This window comes from Pteropus medius, unplaced genomic scaffold (genome assembly GCF_902729225.1).
Source record: "Pteropus medius unplaced genomic scaffold, Ma_sr-lr_union100, whole genome shotgun sequence".
NCBI classification, from domain to species: Eukaryota; Metazoa; Chordata; class Mammalia; order Chiroptera; family Pteropodidae; genus Pteropus; species Pteropus medius.
Window position 1 is genome coordinate 1,334,415 of NW_024352947.1, and position 20,312 is coordinate 1,354,726.

Genomic DNA, 20,312 nt, shown 5'->3' on the forward strand with positions numbered 1-20,312 from the left:
AAAGAACGCATTTAATGCAGAGACCCTGCGGTGGGAACGCGCATGACAGGTTTGAGGAACAGAAGAAACATCCATGAAGCTGGAGCGAAAGGGAGAGACCGCGAGGCGGGCGGGGTCCACACAGACGGGTTTGCGAGCCAAGGTCAGGAGCCTGGGTTTCGTGCTAAGAATAATGGGAACCAGGCGGGAATCTCTGAGTGGCAGGGGGTGGCGCTGCGGGGAGGCCCATGATCTGAAATCAGTTTTTAAAAGTAATGGGCCGCTGCATGAGGGCTAGACTGTGGACAGGCAGAGCAAGGGGCACCAGCGAGGAGGCCACCGTCACTGGAGCGCAGCAGCGCCCTGGCCTAGGGCAGGCGTGGGCACGCGGGAAGAGACGCGTTCGAGCCACGTTTGGGGGCAGAGTGACGGGGCCGCTGACGGGAGGAAGAAGCTAAGAGTGAGGAGGGAACGAACAAGCGAGACTCCTGGATGCTGGAGCTCTGGCGGCGGGACCGTCTGCGGATCAGGACAGACCCAGGGCAGGTGCGGACTCGGACGAGGCGACCGAGACCTCCATGGGTGGCACCATTCGCTGTGCGTACCATTCAGCTCATCCAGGAGGAAGGATTGCAAGGAGCTAGACGCCTGGGGCCGAAGTCCGAGACGGGTCCACACGGGGGAAACAGAGCTACGCGCCATCCACGCAGGGATGGTCTTTAAGCCAGGTGCGAGATCGCCGAGGGAGGGCTGCTCTCTGGGGAAGCGAAAGGGGCCCGAGGCCGAGGCCAGGGGCCCTCCGGCCTTTAGCCATCCAGCGACAGAGCAGGATCCATCAAAGGACCTGAGAAGGAAAAATCCCAGACAACGCGCTGTTACGAAAGCCGAGAGGAAAGCCGGTCGTCCGCGATGTGTCGTGTGGAGGTGAACAGCCGCACCGTGGCCTGTAAACGGCCCTTTTGTGAATCTGTTAGCCCGTCACATCTCGGTGCCTGCTCCACCCCAAGGGAAAACGGTAAGAATTAGCTTCCGACTTGGAAAACTCAGAGAAGTCAGCCTAAAGTGACTCTAGCAAGATATGGCTGAACAGTGAAATCTAACTGAATATAGTCAGTCATCTGGCTTCTGTCCTTGATCCTTTAACTGTAAAAACATACTACATGACTAGGAAAAAAAAATATCGAGAAAGGCCCTGTGACAGAACTACAGGATCACGTAATAGGTACATAAAGAGGATTTTGTAAAAACCCAACGCCCTTTCATGAAAAAACGTGAACAAACTAGATGAGGAGAGAATGTCCTGAACTTGACACAGACTATTTGTGAAACGCCCAAAGCTGACGTCATAGTTAACGGTGAAAGACGGAATGCTTTCTCCCGAAGGTCAGAAACAAGGCAATGACGTCCACTCTCGGCACTTCTGACCACATTGTACTGGAAATTCTAGCCAGAGAAATTAATCAAGAAAAAGAAATAGAAGGTAACTAGAATAGAAAGGGAAAAGCAAAGGATTTCTATTCATAGACATCGTTTCGTACATAGAAAATTCTAAAGAATTCACCAAAAACATTCTCAAACTAATAAACATTCACAAAAACAAACTAATAAAAACATTCAGGAAGTTTGCGCAATGTAAAATCAATGTGGAAAACTCCATTATATTTTATACGCGAGTAATGAACAATGTGAAATAAAATTAAGGCTACGATTCCAGTTATAACAGCACCTAAAAAATGAAATACTTAGGAATAAATTTAACAAAGAAGTGCAAGACCTTGTACACTGAAGACTATAAAACATTGTCAAAAAAAAATCAAAGAAGATTGAAATAAGCGGGAAGACATCCCATGTTCATGGACTGGAAACCTTAAGATGGCCATTCTCCCCAAATTTACCTACACGGTCAACACGCTCCTTGTCAATATCCCAGCCACCCAGAAATTCGTAGTTCACATGGAAGTGTAAGGGACCCAGAAGAGCCAAAATAAAAACAGAGGACTCACAGTTCCCAATTTCCAGACTTTTTACACAGCTACAATCATCAAGATTGTATGATACCGGCGTAAGAATAGATATATAGATCAAAAGAATAGAATTGAAAGTCCAAAAATAAACCCTTCCATGTATGGCCAACTGATTTTCAACAAGGGTGCCAGGACAAGCGAATGGGGAAAAGAAACAGTCTTTTCAACAAATGGCCCTGGAACAACTGAATAAACATCAGCGACAGAATCAGGCTGGACCCCTGCCTCACATCGCACGCAAAAATTAACTCAACATGGATCATGCAGCTGAAGAGAAAAGCTAAAACTATAAAACTCTTAGAAGAAAATAGGAATAAATCTTCCTGGCTCTGGATTTGGCAATGGTTTCTTATATATGACACCAAAAGCCCAAACAAACAAACAAAAATAAACAATAAATAAAGGAGACTTCATGAAAATGAAGACCTTTTATGCTTCGAAGGACCCCACAAAGAAAGTGACAAGACAACCCACAGAATGGGAGAAGATATTTGCAAATGTATCTGATAAGGCACTTGTATCCAAAACATATAAAGAACTCTTATAACTCACCAATAAAAAGACAACCCAATTAAAAACTGGAACTCAAATAGACATTTATCAACATCAAAATCAACCTCATGAGTCAGACAACATTGGAAAACATCAAAATCATTATTCATCAGAGAAATGCAAATCACGACCACAATGAGATGCCACTTCGCCCCACCTTATAAAAATATATGGACAAAAACGAGCGTTGTCAGGGACACCGAGAAACTGAGACCCTCGTACACTGATGGCAGGAATGAAAAATGATGCACCTGCTTCCTAAAACGGTCTGGCAGTTGTTGCAATGGTTAAACACAGAGTTGCCACGTGGCCCAGCAATTCCGCTCCTAGGTATGTAACCAGGAGAGTGAAAACACATGTCTGCACGAACACCTGCCCATGAATATTCTTTGCAGCGTCAGGCACAACACCCAACAAGTGCAAACGACCCACAAGTTCATCCACTGGTAAACGGATGAACGCGATGTCGTCCGTCCATCCGATAGAATATTATTTGGCAATAAAAAGGAATGAAGTACTGACATATGCTACAGTACGGATGAATCTTCAAGTGTTATACTAATTGAAGAAAGCTGAAGAACCACATATTTTATGATTCCCTTTCCATGAAATGTCCAGAATAGGTAAATCGATAGACAGAAAGACATTAGTGGTTTCCTAGGGCTGAAGGAGATGGGAAGTTGAGGGGTAATGGCCACGTGGCTTGGGTTTCTTTCCAAGTTAATAAAAATATTCTAAAATTGACTGTGATGATGGATATATGACTCTGAGAATAAACTAAAAACCGCTGAATTACACATCTTAAACGAGTGAATCGCATGGCATCTGAATTATTTCTCAGTTAAGTTGTTAAGAAAGACATTGTGGCTTTTAACAACAACAACAACAAAGGAATTGGACAATAGGATGGCGTGTTAAGAGACTGGTCTAAGGAAAAACACAGATAGCGTTAGCACAGTGTTGCTAAGACGCTGGCTGCGGTGGTCAGGTGTGGCTCTACACGCCACCTGTACATTTTACTTGTTGTGACTCGGACTGGATGAAACACGCAAAGCCCCGACCAGAATTCCTAGTACATGGAAAGAAGGAAGGAATTGTTTAAACTGAAACGGTGAAGTTTAAAGGCCAGAACAGATGTTGAAAGGAACGTAGGGGCATTAACAGCAACCGCACGCCTGGCCTGGAAGAATCTGTGACTGAATATGAGGAAAATGCATTTGTCTGTGTGTGACACGCCGATTTGAAAATGTGTGTGTAACTAACATATCTGAAGCCTGACTAATGTGCCTTTCATTTCAGTAGTAGTAGTATAGAAAAAGGAATTTGGATCATCCTTTATATATTATTATCCGTGAAATGTAGCTGAGTGACGAAAAAAGAGGCTTCGTTTCAGGTTTTCAGGGCCATAGTGCTAATTTCAGCTATTTTCCAGAAAATAAAATTTTACGCTATTTTCAAAATTTAAATAGATCATGAATTTCTCTTTGTAGTAGTATTGGGGAAAAAAATGCAGAGAACAGAAGAGGATAGTAGTGCAGGCCTCCAAAAGTTCTTTTCTAAGTCTTCTGAGGGTAATCATAAGACAATTAAATGCCATCTTAGTAAAGAAGGAAAACAAAAATGTAAAAGGTTAAAAGAAAGTGCCCGGAAACAAAATCTGGACCTTGAAAGATACAAAATGTGACATGATTTCCTCTGTCATTTTTCAATGTACTATAATAAAGTTTGTACGTTAATAAATTTCTTCTGTTACATTCGCTATTACGAGACATAGGAAATGAGGCACCCACTAGAAAAAAGATAATAAAATATAACCAGTGAAATATCACAGTTTTAATGCAGCCATGATACACAAATCCTGATGAGAAAGAATTAAAATGAAGAGTAAAAGAAATGAATCAACTAACAGACAAAACGGAAGCAGACTCAGGGATACAGAGAATGAACTGGTGATTGCCAGATGGGGGGGCGCTGGGGAGCTGGGTGGAAAGCGGGGAAGGGATGAAAAGTACAAGCTGGTAGTTACAAGACAGTCATGAGACGCAGAGTAGAGAGAGCACCAGGAATACAGTCGGCCACATTGCAATAACCACGTGTAGTGCCAGGTGGGTGCGAGGCTACGCCGGGGCATCGCTTCATAAATTATATAAATGTCTAACCACTATGCCGCGCACCTGAAACTAATATAACATAAAACCGGATGTCGACTTTAATTGAAAAAGAAAAATTTTTTAAAAGAGTAAAAGAAACGAAGTTAAAATATAACTTATCTCAGGCATAATTCTCATTTTCAACGATTCCGCTGGCATCGCTTCGTAAAAACCGTTTTTCACTGCACTGAGGATGATGCTGGGATAAAATATTAAACGATGAAAACGAACACTCTACCTTTGAGATCTTCCGCTGTTTCCCGCGCCGGCAACTCCTAAAGAAAAGAAAGGATGAAAATCAATGCACGGCTGAGCCCGAGCTCCGTTTCCAGGCAGTCGGCACCGCCGCCTTCTACACGGCAGGGGGGGCAGGGACAACAGTGTCCACTCTGCTTCAGCGGCTACAAAACGAGCGGCAGAAATGAAGGCTGAGTGTGGACACCCAGCCCGGAGCGCCCACCGCGATGACGGGGGCTTAGCGTTTAAGAGGCGACTTCGGAGGAGAAGGAATAGTGTGCTACTTTCTACTACAGTGAACACGGCCCGGGGAAATGAATCTAGAAGGAAGGTCATTTACTGACGTCCCGGGAGACGAGCGTGATTCACGGAGGGGAGGCGCTGGCTGCAGACACAGCGAGCCGGGGCAGGGGGCAGTGGGGGTCGGCACAGGGGTCCCCTGGCCAGTGGGTGCTCCCAGCACAGGGCCCGTGTTCAGCCCGAGCCCTCCCCTAAGGCCCCGTCCTCACTCCGAGGTGTCATCCTCCAGAAGCACGAGGCCAGCACGCCCACGCGCACCACTGCGTACTCCGGTCCCAGGCGGAGTGGACACCGGGAACACGAGGGACCCGGCCACTAACCAGCAGCGCCGCGGAGTGACGGGAGCCGACGCCGTGCCCTCCGGGGCTGCCGCGGGGCGGGCGCGAAGAGTGCTCGGGGCTGGCCTCCTCCTTCCTGCCGCCGACGGCCGGCCGGGTGCTGCCAACCCAACACAAGAGACACAGGCCGGTGACGGCATCCAGCAGACCTACGCCCCGCTCAGTGTCCGTCCCCAATTCTTCCCCTACATTCCACTTGGTCATAATCGTTGTACACAAATTACGTTTCTGAGCGGAGTCGTAAACGGGTCTTTAAAATGAGACACGTTCTCTTAAGGAGCCATCAGAGATAAGGGCGTGACCGGTGGCGGCGACGCTTACGCGGGGGCGACTCTGACTCTTTCAATTGGATGCGATCTGTCGCTTTCATATTAGAACATGACTTTATTATATTGACACAATAATATTATATTAACAAACACGGAAGTTCTTTTTGAAAATACCCTGGCACGTGCTTAGCACGGAGATGGCGGGGTAAAAATACCGGAATAAAACACTTCGCTGCGTGAAGCCAGGTGCCGACGAATCCCAGAGCATGGGTTACGGTCGTATTAATAGTCAGCTAAACCATCTCAATTACCGGTATCAATCTGATGCTTAAGTGCATACCGGCACGTAAGAAAAATGCACGTATTTGCATCTGATCGAACTGGCATGTTTTCATAAACAACGAATGAGTGAGAAAACGTGTTTAATCAAAATAAAAACATTTAAGTCACGAACCGGTGCATGAACCGGAAACGTTACCTGGGGATTTTGTGATTGGCGGGGCGTCCGCCGTCGGCCTCTCCGTCTCTGCCTGGCCTCTCCTCCTCCCTGGGGGGCCTCGGAGGAACTGCCTCCCCTTTGTCGAACATGAGGTGCAGGCGGTAGCTGACCAATTTGATTATTGTGAAGAATACAGTCACTGAACTGCAGTAAAAAAATACAGTCATGGCGTTTGGAGGAAAAGCCTAAGGACAAGAAAATAAGGGAAAAAATTCATTTGTTTACAGTATTACCTTTGGTTTAAAATCCGAAAGCACTTCTGGACTATTTATGGAGCATAAATTGGCTAAGATTTCAAATGGCGCTCGCTTTATGACTTTTCCTGAGAAAAAAGGGCTCCTGCCCTTTCTGTTTAAAAGTCTTCCTTGCTTCTCAGGCTCTGGTACTAGTCGCGCTGATGACCGACATTCACTTTGCCGGCAGGGACCCCACGGGACAGCCAGTGGCCATTTCTGCGAGCCTCCCCATTTCCTGCCCGCTCCCTCCCACAGCCCGATCCCATCCTCCTGCGCATCTGTTCCTAAAGGCCAAGGGTGGCCTTGAGATGCCCTGTGAACAGGGGAACGAGGGGTGGAGGACAGTTCGTGTGATGTCCCTCCCCGTCCCTCCCCGGTCCCACTGGGTCAACACCATCAGGCTGAGGGCTTCCCAGCGGGGCGATGCGGGCAAGGAGCACGAACGGACGGTGGTCGGCTTCTGAAAGGAAGAGGGGTATCGCCAGCAGTGACAAAGAAAAAGGTCGGTGCCACCAATCCAATGCCAACAGGGGTCCCCAGGCTGGGATGCAGTGAAAGGAGAAGCTTTGCTCAGGTTGCAAACCGGGAAAATGCACCGTCCAGTGGGAACCCAAAGCGGACTTCTCAGAGACAAAGGAGAGGCCTGCGTACACACAGCGCCTGCCCCCGTCCTCCACTGGCCCATTTTTATGCAAATGAAGAACCTAAATTTTCACTTTGAATTGTCCAAATAGCAGTGTCTTGATTGGGTGAAATCATGCGTGTTCTGATTGGTCCTTATGGAGCTGAATGGCTGATAAATATGCAAATGAGGCTATAGCTCTGCAGCTCCAACTGGGCAGGGCGGGTCTCAGCCCATTGGTCGATATATGAGTCCAGGAATTCCCTTATAACGGGGTCCCAAACCCCGGGCCGTGGAGCGGTATTGGTCCACGGCCCGTTAGGAACCGGGCCGCACGGCAGGAGGTGAGCGGCAGGTGGGCGAGCGAAGCTTCATTTGCGTCTGCGGCCGCTCCCCAGCGCCGGCATCACCGCCTCAGCTCCGCCCCAGATCGTCAGGTGTTAGATGCTCACAGGAGCACGGGTCCCTGGTGCCACAAAGGTTGAGGACTACTGCTCTAATGTTGGGTGCAGACGGCAGGAATACAGTGTGGGAGGCTGGTGGCTCGGTCTGTGGCTTTTCCCTAATGTGCAGAGTGCAGGAGAGGCCCCTGCCAGCGACGGCTGCCAGCCTCTGATTGTGAATTCGGGTCCAGCTGACCCCAAGGAGTCCTTCTGGGAATGTATTCCTTCTTGGGGTCAATAGCATGAAGATCATAGTGAAGGTCAGCTAAGTTCTGTCCAGTCCTCTCAAGAAACAAAAATAGTCACTGGAATCCATGTAACTGGCCCACTCTGTAGGACACCCCCAACACACACACAGACACACACACACACAGACACACACGTGCACACACACATACACACAGCTTCCTAGTTCTCTCCCAGGTCCATGGACCACTGCAGGCTCTCTGGTCCTTCCTCAACTAATTTCTTATCTTTGGGGATGGAGATGAAGCTGAGTGTCCCAAGACGATATACAGGACATGAGTCTTGCCTCGATCAACAGCAAGACCCTTCTGCCACCACCTCCGTGACGGATCTCAGAAACCCAGCGCTGAGTCTAGTCTGTGCTGTGACCTGGAACACCGTGAGGCCTGAGGACAGGGGGCCCAGCACCATCTGTCCCCACGTGGCCCCTGCACGACCGGCCCCGGTCCTGCCTGACAGTCCTCCGCCGAAGGAGGACTGTCCCAGCAAAAAGCCAACACAGAAAGGAAAACCACCAATAGCAAGCAAGAGCTGAAGCGAAGAATTTTCTCCACCGCCGACCCGCTTTTACTTCATGGGGAAAAAGGTCCACAAATAAATACAAATTAATAAGAGAGCGAATGAACGATTGAATACGATCATGATCATAGCTGGGTGATAGACAGACAAAGCCAGGGTCCCTACCTGGAAGCAGGTGAGTTCACATTTACACGCGCGCCTTCTGATGAGACGCTGTGAACAACCTCAAACGATATATGGACAAGTTGCAAAAAAAAATGAGACAGTGACAGCAGACGCCGGACGCCCCCGACACTTTTTCTTAACATGTCTGTATATTTCAGAGCTAAAAAATTTAAGCCAGAGAGTGGGTTTGAAAAAGCTGATAAGGAATAAATTCCAGCAAACGTCCGTGAGAACCTCACAGTGCTTCATTAGGGGTGGCGGGGAGTCAGCGCCCGCTAAATGCTGCATGTGCTCCCTACACCTCTACGAGATGACAGCGCTCCCTTCAGCCTGGGGACCCGGGTGACACTGTGGAACGAGATGCTTGCCGACCTGAGAGGGACGCGTACTAGGAGTGTGAAACAAACTGTGATTCATTAAACCACTAGGATTTGGGGTTTCGCCTGCTGGGGCAGCTACGGAGGCTTAATCTAATTAGCACTGGGCTCCATTTCCATGGAGAAGCTTCCATTGGAATCAGATCAGAGATAAACTGGAAGAAGCCCCAAGGCACGGGGAGGAGCATTTGAGGAGAGAGGGTGGGAGAAGATGTCACACAAGGACCCTGGGAGAACTCGCCACGTGAGAAGATGTGTGACTTCTTAGTTTATGCTCCAAATATGGCCCACGGCGTCGGCTTGGTGACAGCGAAATTGCAAAGGCGAAAAGTCAGAATTTGGAGTGAACGCGAAGATTAGCGTCCAGCTCGCAGCCCAGGTGACAACATGCTGCTGTCTCCCGCTCTGTGAAAAACCGCTTGGCACTTTGTCGCACCCCCAAAGAGTACACACACCTCACCAGGCCAGTGGGAGACGGAGGTTTTACTGAAGATGTCCAGGGAAAGAGGAAAGGCTGCCCCATGCCCTCCAGGGCACGCCATCCCCCCAAAGCCCCTGCCCTCGCAATCCCTCCAAAGACCGCTCCCTCCGGTAGACGCCCCAAGCAGACTGCAGCACGCTCCCCGGTCCCCCTTTCAAGCCACGGAATTGAGCTCTGCTCAGGTTCCTCCAACTCCACACTGCCAGGGATGTCACCTCAAGGCCATTGTACTGCTGACAGCATTATTCTCGGTCGACAGAAGACCTCCGGCCCCCCAGGCCTCCCTGTCCTCACAGGCACAGAGGAGGGAAGAGGAGGGGAGATTAGGGAGGACTGTGCTGCAGTGAGCAATTTCAGATTTGTTTCTAATTGATATCACAGATCTCGCTCCTGCAACACAAAGTATATTCAGATTTTAAAGAGCGCTATACTGTCGTAAGAGAAATCACAATTGTTTGTTTCCATGACCATTTGAACACGTTCTAGTTAACGACCGAAGGCATCGTTTTTCAAAATTCTATCTTTGACCAAAGAAAAGCCAAATGTTGTTCCCTGAACTGTTATTAAGATAACTACTCGGATAATCACGCACGTGACCCAACTTTGTGACAAAATGTCACGAGGAGAGCGTGCGGTTACCAATTAAGCAATTACGGGTGGTCATTAGCGTCTCTCGCAAAGCTGGATCTCTTGGGATCGAGCGCCACGTAGGAGTGAGTGCCTGTTGGTGGGACACCCGGACCTTCGGTGTCCTCCCCGTGGGACCCTCTGTCCCCTTCGGCTCACGGCTCCGGCTCCCCGCCAGTCACCGCTCTTCTCGTTTCAACTTCTTTCTTGTGGTAAAATGTAATGTAAAATTTACCATTTTAGCCATGTTTAAGTGCACGTTTCAGTGGCATTAAGCACATTCACACGCTGGTTTCTAACTCCACGCTGACGGGTCGCTCCCGGCCACCTCCCGAGCAGCCTGGGGAGGTCGGCAGTCCCGCTGAGTGGGGACCGGCTACAAACAACACTGCATCCAGTGAGGACGAGCCACTTCTGAGGGCTTCAGCACAAGGACACAAAGGACAGTCCCGGGGGGCGGGGGTCACGCTTTGTGATGTGTATTTCATAAAGACACTGCTTCGATCTACTTTCACAAACTAAGTTTAAGACTTCTGGAAATGATTATTTTTATTTGGAACATGACAAACTGTCGCATGAAGCGGGTCATGCCACGGAGCTGAAAGGACACACATCTCCGCTTGCTGAAGGTCACTCGCCCGGCCACTTCACCGCCCGATGGGAAAACTGTCAATGGCCTCCGGGCAGTCACGGCAGAGGGAAACCATCTCCCCCTCTGAGCCTCTAGGACAGGCTTCTCCTTCCCTGCGGCCACCCGCGCCTCCGTGACTAGACCCGTGCCGTGAGGGACAGGCACCCTCCTCTGTGACCGGAAACCGTGTCGTGACGGACAGATACCGGGCTGCCTTCCCCACGCCGGCCCTTGTCTCTCAGGAGCTGGGCTAGACCAAGCGGGGGTGTCAGGTGGCATCTCTGTGCCATGGGGCCCCCAAGTCCGCGTGGGACCAAGCGGTGAGCCCGTGACTTGGGGGTCCTCAACGAGGAAGCCCAGCTCGCTGCTGATGCCAGCACCACCCCCAAGTGGCTGCTTCGCCTATAGTGCAGATGATATTTGCTTCCTGCTCAAAGGTCACACAAGGAGTCTGGAAAGTGTTTTTACTCAGAACATGTGGCCTCATGAATAAGGCACTAATCTGCCAAACATAACGCTCACTGGCTTTTGACATTTTGTCCCCATGGAGGAGAGCTGAGAAGTTCCTGCTGTGCGCCAAACTGTGTCCTCTGGCTGTGAGGGCCACCCGGGGTGGGGACCAGGGCCGTCTGGGGTAGGGACCCGGGCCGTCAGGGCAGATGCAGGCCGTGCAGCCTCCAGGGTAAGGTGCTCCAGCTGAACCCCACTCAGGACTGCGCCACTGGTCAGCTACTTCACGAATCCACACTAATAAGACCGGGAGACTTAGGAGCTTTGCTTAGTGCATAGAAACAGACACGGAAAGGCAGCCAAAATGGGAAGACAAAGAAGCAGAAACCATATGAGGGAACAGAACAGAGATCCAGATATAACGGAGTCAAACAATCTAACAGATGCAGAGTTCAAAACACTGGTGATAAAGATGCTCAATGAACTTATGGTTAAATTTAGTGAGAACTTCAACAAAGAGATAAAAAAAAAAACATTAAAACAGAAATGGAAATTATAAAAAGGAACTGGTCTGAAATGAGGAACACATTATCTGAGATGAGAAGTATATTAAGTAGAATAAACAGAGGAATAAACAAAGTGAATAAAGAAAAGGATCAAATGCCCTATCTAGAGGACGGGAAAGCCAAGGACACGCAATCAGAATGGCAAGACATAAGATGCCCGGAATTTTAAAATAATTTAAGGAGCATATGGGACACTATTAAGGGTCCAAATATCGATCTGATCAGCGTAACTGAAGCAAATCAAGATGTTGAACATCTTTTTGAAGAAAAAATGATGGAAACTTCCCTAACCTGGTGAAGGAAATGGACATAAAACCTCAAAAAGCTCAGAGAATTACAAAAATCAGGGATCCAAAGAGGCCCACACCAAGACACATCATAATTAAAATGCCAAAGGTTAAATACAAAGAAAGAATGTTAAATGTAGCAAGAGAAAAACAGATACTTATAAGGAAGTACCCATAAGACTGGCAGCTGATTTCTCGAAAGAAACTATGCAGGACAGAAGGGCTTGGCAAAAAAATATTCGACAGGATGATGACCCGGGATATACAACCAAGAATAATTTATCCAGCAAAGCCATCATTTAGAGTTGAAGGACAGATAAAGAGCTTCCCAGACAAAAATAAGCTAAAAGAATTTATCACCAACAAGCCAGTATTACAGGAAATGTTGGAGGGACTTCTTTAAGAAAAAACACATATCAAAAACAGGAATAAAGAATGATAATAACTACATTCCTATCAACAAGTACCTCAAATGGAAAAGAATTAAGTGCTCTGACCAAAAGATAGAGTGGCTGAAAAATAAGAAAACAAGATCCCTACATATGAAAAGAAAGAGGATGGAAAAAGATATCGCTTTGATGGACCTAGAAGGTATTTAAGTCAGACAGAAAAAGATAAGCACTATATGATTTCAGTTATATATAGAACCTAAGGAATAAAAAACAAACAAACTAATCAAAAACAGACTCACAAATATAGTGGACAATTTGAGTGGACAGAGGGGTTGGGGGCTGGGAGAATGGGGTGAGGGTTAAAAGTACAAATTAGTAGCTGATGGGTGGTCACTGGGATGGGGAGCACGGCCTAGGGAATGCACTTAGCATCAATACGTTGGTAGGTGGAGGGTCAGGGAGGGAGGGAGCAATTGGGGGATTGTTTTATGAACTATATAGATGTCAACTAATGTCCTGTATAGTTGAAATAATCATCAAATTTTTAAAATTAAAAAAAAAAAAAAGACAGTCTGACTTGCACTTCTGTCTTGCAAAGTAAGATGAACAAGAATAAACGCCTTCTCCCGGGCCTGCTCCGACTTCCTTCCGGTCCACTGTCTATTCCTTACTCAGCTGCTCTGGTGTCTTTGAGCTCCTGGGCCGAATTCTTTGTGTGCCCCTTCCACGAGGGACATACAGGGCAGAGACGTGGCAGACAAGTGCCTGGATCATCCAGACGGTACTACAGCGAATAAGTGGACAAGGAGCCGGGGCTGGAGACAGATTTGAGGCGGGGGTCACTAAAATGAAAGTCTTTGCCGCCCTAAACGCTTTGAAAACTATTTAGAAAGCCGGCACCTGCAATTCCCTGGTTCCCTCCCCTCCCCGCTCCCCATAAAGAATATGGAGTGGGTGGCTTAGGCGAGGAAGGCTTAGCATGGTCAGGAAATGTGGATTCGCTTCGTCTCTTCGATTGCCGATGGTCGTAATGGGAGTTCCCATTCTATTCACATTTTTCATGAGCACTGGGGTAAATGGGATGAGTCCGTCAGTAGGCTCATTAAAGACCAAGTGATGCCGACCTTCGTGCAATGATAAGCTCACTCATTAATTTGCACTGATATGGTGTTTGAATGTCCCTGGCTATCAATGTTGTGTTTCCTAATAGAAAAAAAATGTGGTATTTAGAATTAAAAATGAGCATTCAATCATACGGATGTTTTGAAAATGTAAACTATATCTGATCAATGCTATACTTAACATATAAATCTTAAGTCGTACATTCATTTTCACAGGAATTTGAGAAGTACTTCTGACTTGAGAAAGGCCTTTGCAATTTGCACACTAGGGGCCAGGAGCAACCCCTTCGGTGTGTCAACCAAATGTCCCCGGAGGGGGTGCAGACTTGACCCCCCCCCCCACACACACACACTGAAAAGCACTGTTTAGTCCATAAACGTGCGGGATCACTTTGCCACCACCGCAGAGATAGGAAGCAGAGCCCCTGTGCTCAGCGGGTTCATGTGGAACGGGAAACGCGGTAAGTCGGGATGAGGGCCGGGGTGAGGGGCCAGGGGGGTTCCCCCCAGGGAGCGCAGACACCTGTGGACCACGGGGACGCTGAGGGAAGCCGGGCAGAGGGACAGCCCGCGACGGCGCCGGCCCGAGGTGCAAACGCGCCCGAATGACACAGGCCGCTCCATCAAGAGCGCGGTGGGCACCCGCGCGGGGCCTCACGCCACGGGCTGAGGCATGTGTCCCCTCCGGGAGGGGCGGGCGCGGAGCCCCTGCCCTCCGGCCCTCCGGCCCTCGGTCCCCACGCTCTCCCAGGAGTGCCCGGCCCCTGGGAAACCTGAGCTCCGGCCCGCCCCGAGGATTCCCACTTCTGGGGCATGAACCGGAGCGCGCACGGCCCCTTCGAGCTTCCCACACCCGCACCCCGCTTCTGCTCGGCTCCTGCACGAGGTCGCTAACGGAAACCCCCGAACTAACAAGGCTCAGTCGGGGGTCCGCGTTTCCAGCCTCTCTCACCAGGGCCCCGAGAGCTCCCGGCCTTTCCCGTCCGGGTCAGTGGCGCCCCACACCCTGCTGCTCGAACCCCACGGCGGGCCTCGCCCTGATCCCTCCTCATCCTCACTCCTCCGCCCCAAAAGCGAGCTCACCGCTAAATCTCACCAGAAAATACCCACATTTCTCTCCTGGCGCCACCATCTGCTGACTGGCTCCTAAAATAGTCTCTGAACCTCCCACCCCCTTTTCTGGGCTCCCTCTCGTCTGCTTCCCACCCAGCAGCCAGACGCGTTTTCTCATAAAGTAAAACAGCTCATTTTTCATGTGCTTTTAAAACCCTGCTAATCATTTAATATCGTTAAAAATTATTACGTCACCGAGGATGGAGGAAAAAAACTAGAATTATGTACCCACAGAGGAACCTTCCCCCCTAAGAAACTGACGGCACAACCATACGGACAAATAAACAAAATAAAAATAAAGAACTAATCCTACCCGAATATCAAATCCTTACATTGTTCACCTGAAACTAATATGTCATATGTCGACTGCATCGCAATAAAAAATGTATAAAAAGGATCTACGTCACTTAGAACAGAATACTCTCGTGGCACATTATTGATGTTTCCCAGCGTATTCTTAAAAAAAATAATGACGACAACTCAAAGCGATCTCGAACGCTATTGCATTAGAGGTGCGATGGCCGAGGGCAAAGAATTCCAACCACTCGGGTCCTGATTCTGGGGGGGTCCCCGACCAGCCGTGACCCCGTGAGCCTGTTATCCCCCCAGGGGGATAGCGACGCTGTCTGCGAGGATCAGCAGGTGAGTTCACACGGAGCTCTCGTACCCGTGCCTGCCTTCCACGCTCAACGAGAGCCAGCTGACATCACGACCTTTTCCGACAAACAATAATAATTTAATGGAGGAAAATCCGACAGAAAAATAAAGGGGCGGGGAATCTGAATACCATTACAAACTAGTCCATTTTTCTTCCATAGGATGCAGGAAAGAGATTCGGGGTGGATACAATGGGGATACGCTTGGTAATATTTAAAAGTAGCCTTTTCAGACCAAACGGTTCAAATCGGAAAACGATAATCGCCTGATGAGGCCCGACCTCCGTACACGGGAACGAACACCACGGCCTCAGAGCATCAGACACCACGACCGGAAGAGGCCACCGCAGACTGGGACAGCAGCATCCGAACGGAACTGGTCGCTGCCCGGGGAAAACCGCAGAAAGCCCCACGGGCACTGGGGGTGGGGTGGGAGGCAGAAATTCAACCGTTAGAAAATTAGTCGTGAACTTGCAATACTCCAACGGAAAGAAACATTTTTTTAAAGTGTTATTCTGGGACTGTGCTCCTGGGGCCGACATCCCAGGACGGACAGGATCTGGTTCTCCGCCACGGGCAGAAAAACACCACAGACGGGAAAAACACCACCTGTCCGCAGATGTCCACGTGTCTAAACGGCGCAAGCCGGGACACACAGGAGGGACTCTGCAGAAAGGTGGCAGTTGTCACTCGAGATAGGAGGTTTGAACTTAAAAAGGCTGAAGGTGACGGTAGGTGGGATGCCTGGGAGATGGCGGACACGCCCATGGACGCGTCTCCACCGAGACAGCCAGCACTGCCCGAAGCCGCCCAGGGCACACGCAGCGAACGGCCACCCAGCGGCAGTGCTGAAGGCCACAGCACACGCAGCCAGACAGGGACGGCCTGGGTCTGCACGGCGACGGGGGACCAGGGCCAGGGAAGGGCGCCTCTAAGTGTCCCCAAGCCGCAGCCCCTCCGCGAACCCCACACTGTTTCTGGCAGGTGGGGGCAGGAGGAAGGAAGTTTGGGCATTCGAGTGAATTCTGGGGAAAATGCAAAGGATCACGCATCTCAGCAGGAGAATAAATTTGGCTTCCAGAGGCGGAAGGGCCAGATAACAAGTCCAGAGAAAGAAAGGGGGGACCATGTGATTCACCAGCAGAAAAAGCCTTTCTTCCAAAGAAACCGAAATCAATGCTGGGACTGACCAGGACCGGAGGTGACACGGAGGCATCTGGCCAATGGGGTCAAATGGCAGCTGACGTCCAGCTCCCAAGTCCTGAGCCAGGAGAAAGTGCCTTTGGGGCCAGCCCCCTGGAGGGGGTGACCAACAAAATACAAAACCCGAAAAAAAACAGCTACCTACCCAAGTGAGGCGTGGCTACAAACTATAACAGGAGAGTCACCTGCGGGGTGACAATGACAGAGAATGCTATGCTCGCCTGTGACAGGCCATCCCGGTCCGTCGTAAAGTCGGCAACCAGAAATGAAACGGTTCTCACCAAAGCAAGGCTCTGAGGCGAAGTCCCACCTGGAAACAGCGAGTCTGGCCGGAAGGAAAACGGGAGGGAAGATAAAGCTGCTACGTAAGAGAAAACGCGGTTTTCCTGCGTGAAATCCCTACGGGACGCTGCCTGCGTGGGGTCTCGGAGAACGTGACGCTTCCACCCCCTCTATTCCAGGGCTCGGTTCTTCCTCCACTCGGGGGACCGTGGTGCCACCAGGCCCATCAGATGCCAGCTCACTTCTGGGAGTTCGCACCCCATCGGGCAGCGCGGTGTCAGGGAAAGGTCCAGGGTGCCGACCCCACGGGGCCCGGGACGCGGACACCTCAGGACCTCCGCTCAGTTCTGGCCTTTGTCACCCACCCTCTAGACAGCCACTGGCTGGCACTCTCTCAAGACCTGAGTTGCTAAATCTAGAAAGTGAAACCTGTTATCCCTGTTTTACAGGTGACAAAACTGAGGTCTGGAGAAGTAGCGTGGCTCGTGCCAGGTCACACACGGATAAGCATGAGCCCGGTGCTGTCAGAACTCACGCAGGGTCAGACCCCTGCCCGGTGCCCCGTCACAAGGCTGCACGTGGATCACACTCACTCGTCTCAGAGAATAGGAACGAGGGCATGAGTGACGAGTGAAAGTTTAAATGTCTCTGAGGACGAATGTCTCTTTCAGTCCGTCCACAAGAAAAAGGTTGATGATAAATCACTGTAAAATTCTTCCCAAATTATCCAAACTGGCTTCATGTTTTGGGGTGTGTATTTTTGAGCATTTATCATGAATATACAAATAGTTTATCAATGCTAATACATAACTTTCCACACCATCAACTAGAACTAAGTAAACTCTAGGGCTTGGAGATGACCATAAAATTTTGGTTGACATAGTCAAAGCCTCCACTAAATTACAAGGTGGATTCTCCCTACAGTGGAACTATCTCGACTGAACATGTTTTGGCTGAAATTGTCCAAAATCCAGGAAAGTTCTGAGCCCCTTAAATTACAGAACTTCGAGTAAGTCCCCGCCATCGGTGAGCAGCCAGGTGTTATTTTTGGACCGAGTTCTGACAAATCGAACAAACTGAAAAAGCTGTTAACATTCACAGGCAACTCCGAAGGCAGAAGAATATATTTAAGCAGCAAGACCAAGCGAGCAGAACCTTCGGTTGGTGGTGGTGGTGGGGCGCGGGGGTCCTTCTATTTCTAAGATTATTTTCAGAGACCAGACGATCAGAGCAAGAAAATGATAAAGGTTAACCCGCATTTTTTTTAAAAAGTAAGATAGGCTATGTATTAAAAAACAGCATAATGACAAATGCACCTACATAAAATTATCTATAATAGTTAAAAGCACACGGCATAAAGATATAAACATTTTAGTATAACTGTTTTTGATCCAAAAAATGCAATAGAAAAGCAAAATTTAAGAAATCAGTTTTTTACTTTCTAAACTCTTGAGATTTTGCCAAAAATTTTAAAATCTCACTAAAGAGGTACTTAACTAAGAACGACTTCCTATTTACAATATAAAGTAGAACTCAAGCTATGTAATAAAGCATAATTATGTAGAATTTAAGGGTTCCAAATATCTGTGTGCATCAAATCTTAAGTGTAGTTATGTAAAAACGAGCCCGTATATATACAGGAAAAAGACATCTGTAGAAATACACATTTTTATTAGTGTGGTTACTGCTGAGGAGTGAGATTCTAAGTGGAATATACATGTTATTGTCATTATGAGGAAATACGCAAAGTATACAGCAATGAGGACAATACAACGCTGGCTGGAACAGAGGGCGATGCAGGCTGATTTTACTTCTCCTGGTTTAGCACACACGAGCTCAGTGCTGACCAATTGGAGGGCACGCAGCTGGGTACCATGAGGAAAACCAAGATGAATCGACAGAAGCAAAACCCGTATCCTCAGAAAGCTCATCTGCGAATGAGCAGAGGCACAATCCATGTCCTGACAGCTAAGTCCGAGGGTGGATTCGAAAAGAGCTGGCATGCTGACAGCAAGTCCAGACCAGCACAGGGCGAGGGAGAAGAGAAACTAACCCCAGCTGAATGGGACCGGAGACGCCCAGACAGACGGCCGCGCCATCAGCTTTCGGGGACAGAGAGATTTTAGCAAGCGAATAACAGGAAAGGAAAAAACAAGGCCAGCTCATATTCAGCCGCCACTAAGCACCAGCTTCTGTGAGAAGTACTTTGCTCATTCATTCAATCCACCGTGGACCCTGCTTTACAAACCGGGAAGCCGAAGCTGGCTCAGGCCCACACAACGAGTTAGCAGAAGAACCTGGCTGGAACCCCGTGTCCCTCGTCACTGCCATGTTGTTTTCTCTGGGCAAAGAGAAAACACGGGGACCTATGGCTAAGGAAAAATGATGGACAAGGTCACGAAAGAAGAAAGAAACTTGTACATATTAAAGAGCCTCCATATTAAGTACTTTTTATAGGAAATTTCATTTATTTTTCCTGTGAAACGGTCATCATCACATCTATTTTAAGGATGAGGGAACTAAGGTTTAGATAGGCCAATTTGCAGGTCAAACAGCTAAAAGGAGCAAACCAGAAACTTAACCCAGGTCAAGCCAGACAGGTGGATGGCTTTGCCCGCAGTATCTCATTTAAGCCCCTGAACAACACTGTGCACCTGAGGGATTATTTTCCTCGTTTTACAGAGAAGAATCTGAAAAAATCAGACAGGATAAGTAACAACGGAACTGGTAAGAGGTGGACCCAAAATTTAACTAGAGCCAGAATTCCGCCCCTCTGTATGAACTGCCAGAAACAGAGGAAATGGTGCCAAATCACAGACAGCCTCTAACGTCAAACTCCGAGTCCCTCAGCCCTGCGAGCTTGTCGAAGACCTCTGCCCTGGAGAACACGGCCAAATTATGTTTTCAGAGTAAAATCTTCAATAGACATATCAGAATTAGAGTCTTGGCACATAAAGGTTAATAAGACATGGAGCACCTTACCTGGACAGCTTTTCAAATCAGGTATATCTACTTTACTAACAAGGTCATCTACGCAGTTATTCAGCAGGCGCTCAATTACGGTCACCCTACTCCAGTGGCAAGCCTCAACCGGGTGCTGTAATATTTTGCTCGGCATAAACTACATTAGATTTACCCATTATTATAGAGATTCCCTTGCATAGTGGTGTGGAAACTGCAAGCCGAATAACTGATAATTGAACCCGCTTCTCGAAGCAAAACCAGAAGGGAGGAGGGGCGCATGGAAAGATCGACGACTGAAATAGGTTCGCTTTGAACATTTCCTTCTTCCTTTCGGCTACCACGCACCATGTTACCCCGAGCTCACCAGCCGGGAGGCCAGGACTGTCCCCCTACAAAATAGGTTCGACTTTCCCCAGTGACAGGCAGAGTCTGACTCATGCTCACAGCCTGCATCAATTCGTAATGAGTCCCTGAGCCCCTAAAGTCCTTTCTGCTTCTCCGCCGATGGCGAGTCCCCGCCCCCCTTTTCCTGCACTTCCCCTGTCCCAAATTCCCGAGGACCTCCCCATCCCACCTCCCCATC

At 48.9% G+C, this 20,312-nt stretch overlaps 2 protein-coding genes across 2 annotated transcripts in view; both read right to left on the reverse strand.

Moving 5' to 3' along the window:
• Positions 1-20,312, reverse strand: part of LOC120592611 (pecanex-like protein 2) — a 70,884-nt gene that overhangs the window by 30,649 nt on the left and 19,923 nt on the right. The window contains exons 2-4 of the mRNA XM_039850347.1: positions 6,328-6,533; positions 5,563-5,680; positions 4,944-4,980 (exon numbers count right to left, since the gene is read on the reverse strand). Of these exons, the coding sequence (XP_039706281.1) occupies positions 4,944-4,980; positions 5,563-5,680; positions 6,328-6,515 (343 nt within the window). The 5' untranslated portion in view covers positions 6,516-6,533. The remainder of the gene's footprint in view (positions 1-4,943; positions 4,981-5,562; positions 5,681-6,327; positions 6,534-20,312) is intronic.
• Positions 19,285-20,312, reverse strand: part of LOC120592612 (pecanex-like protein 2) — a 1,275-nt gene continuing 247 nt past the window's right edge. Inside the window, exon 2 of the mRNA XM_039850348.1 lies at positions 19,285-19,320. Within this exon, the coding sequence (XP_039706282.1) occupies positions 19,285-19,320 (36 nt within the window). The remainder of the gene's footprint in view (positions 19,321-20,312) is intronic.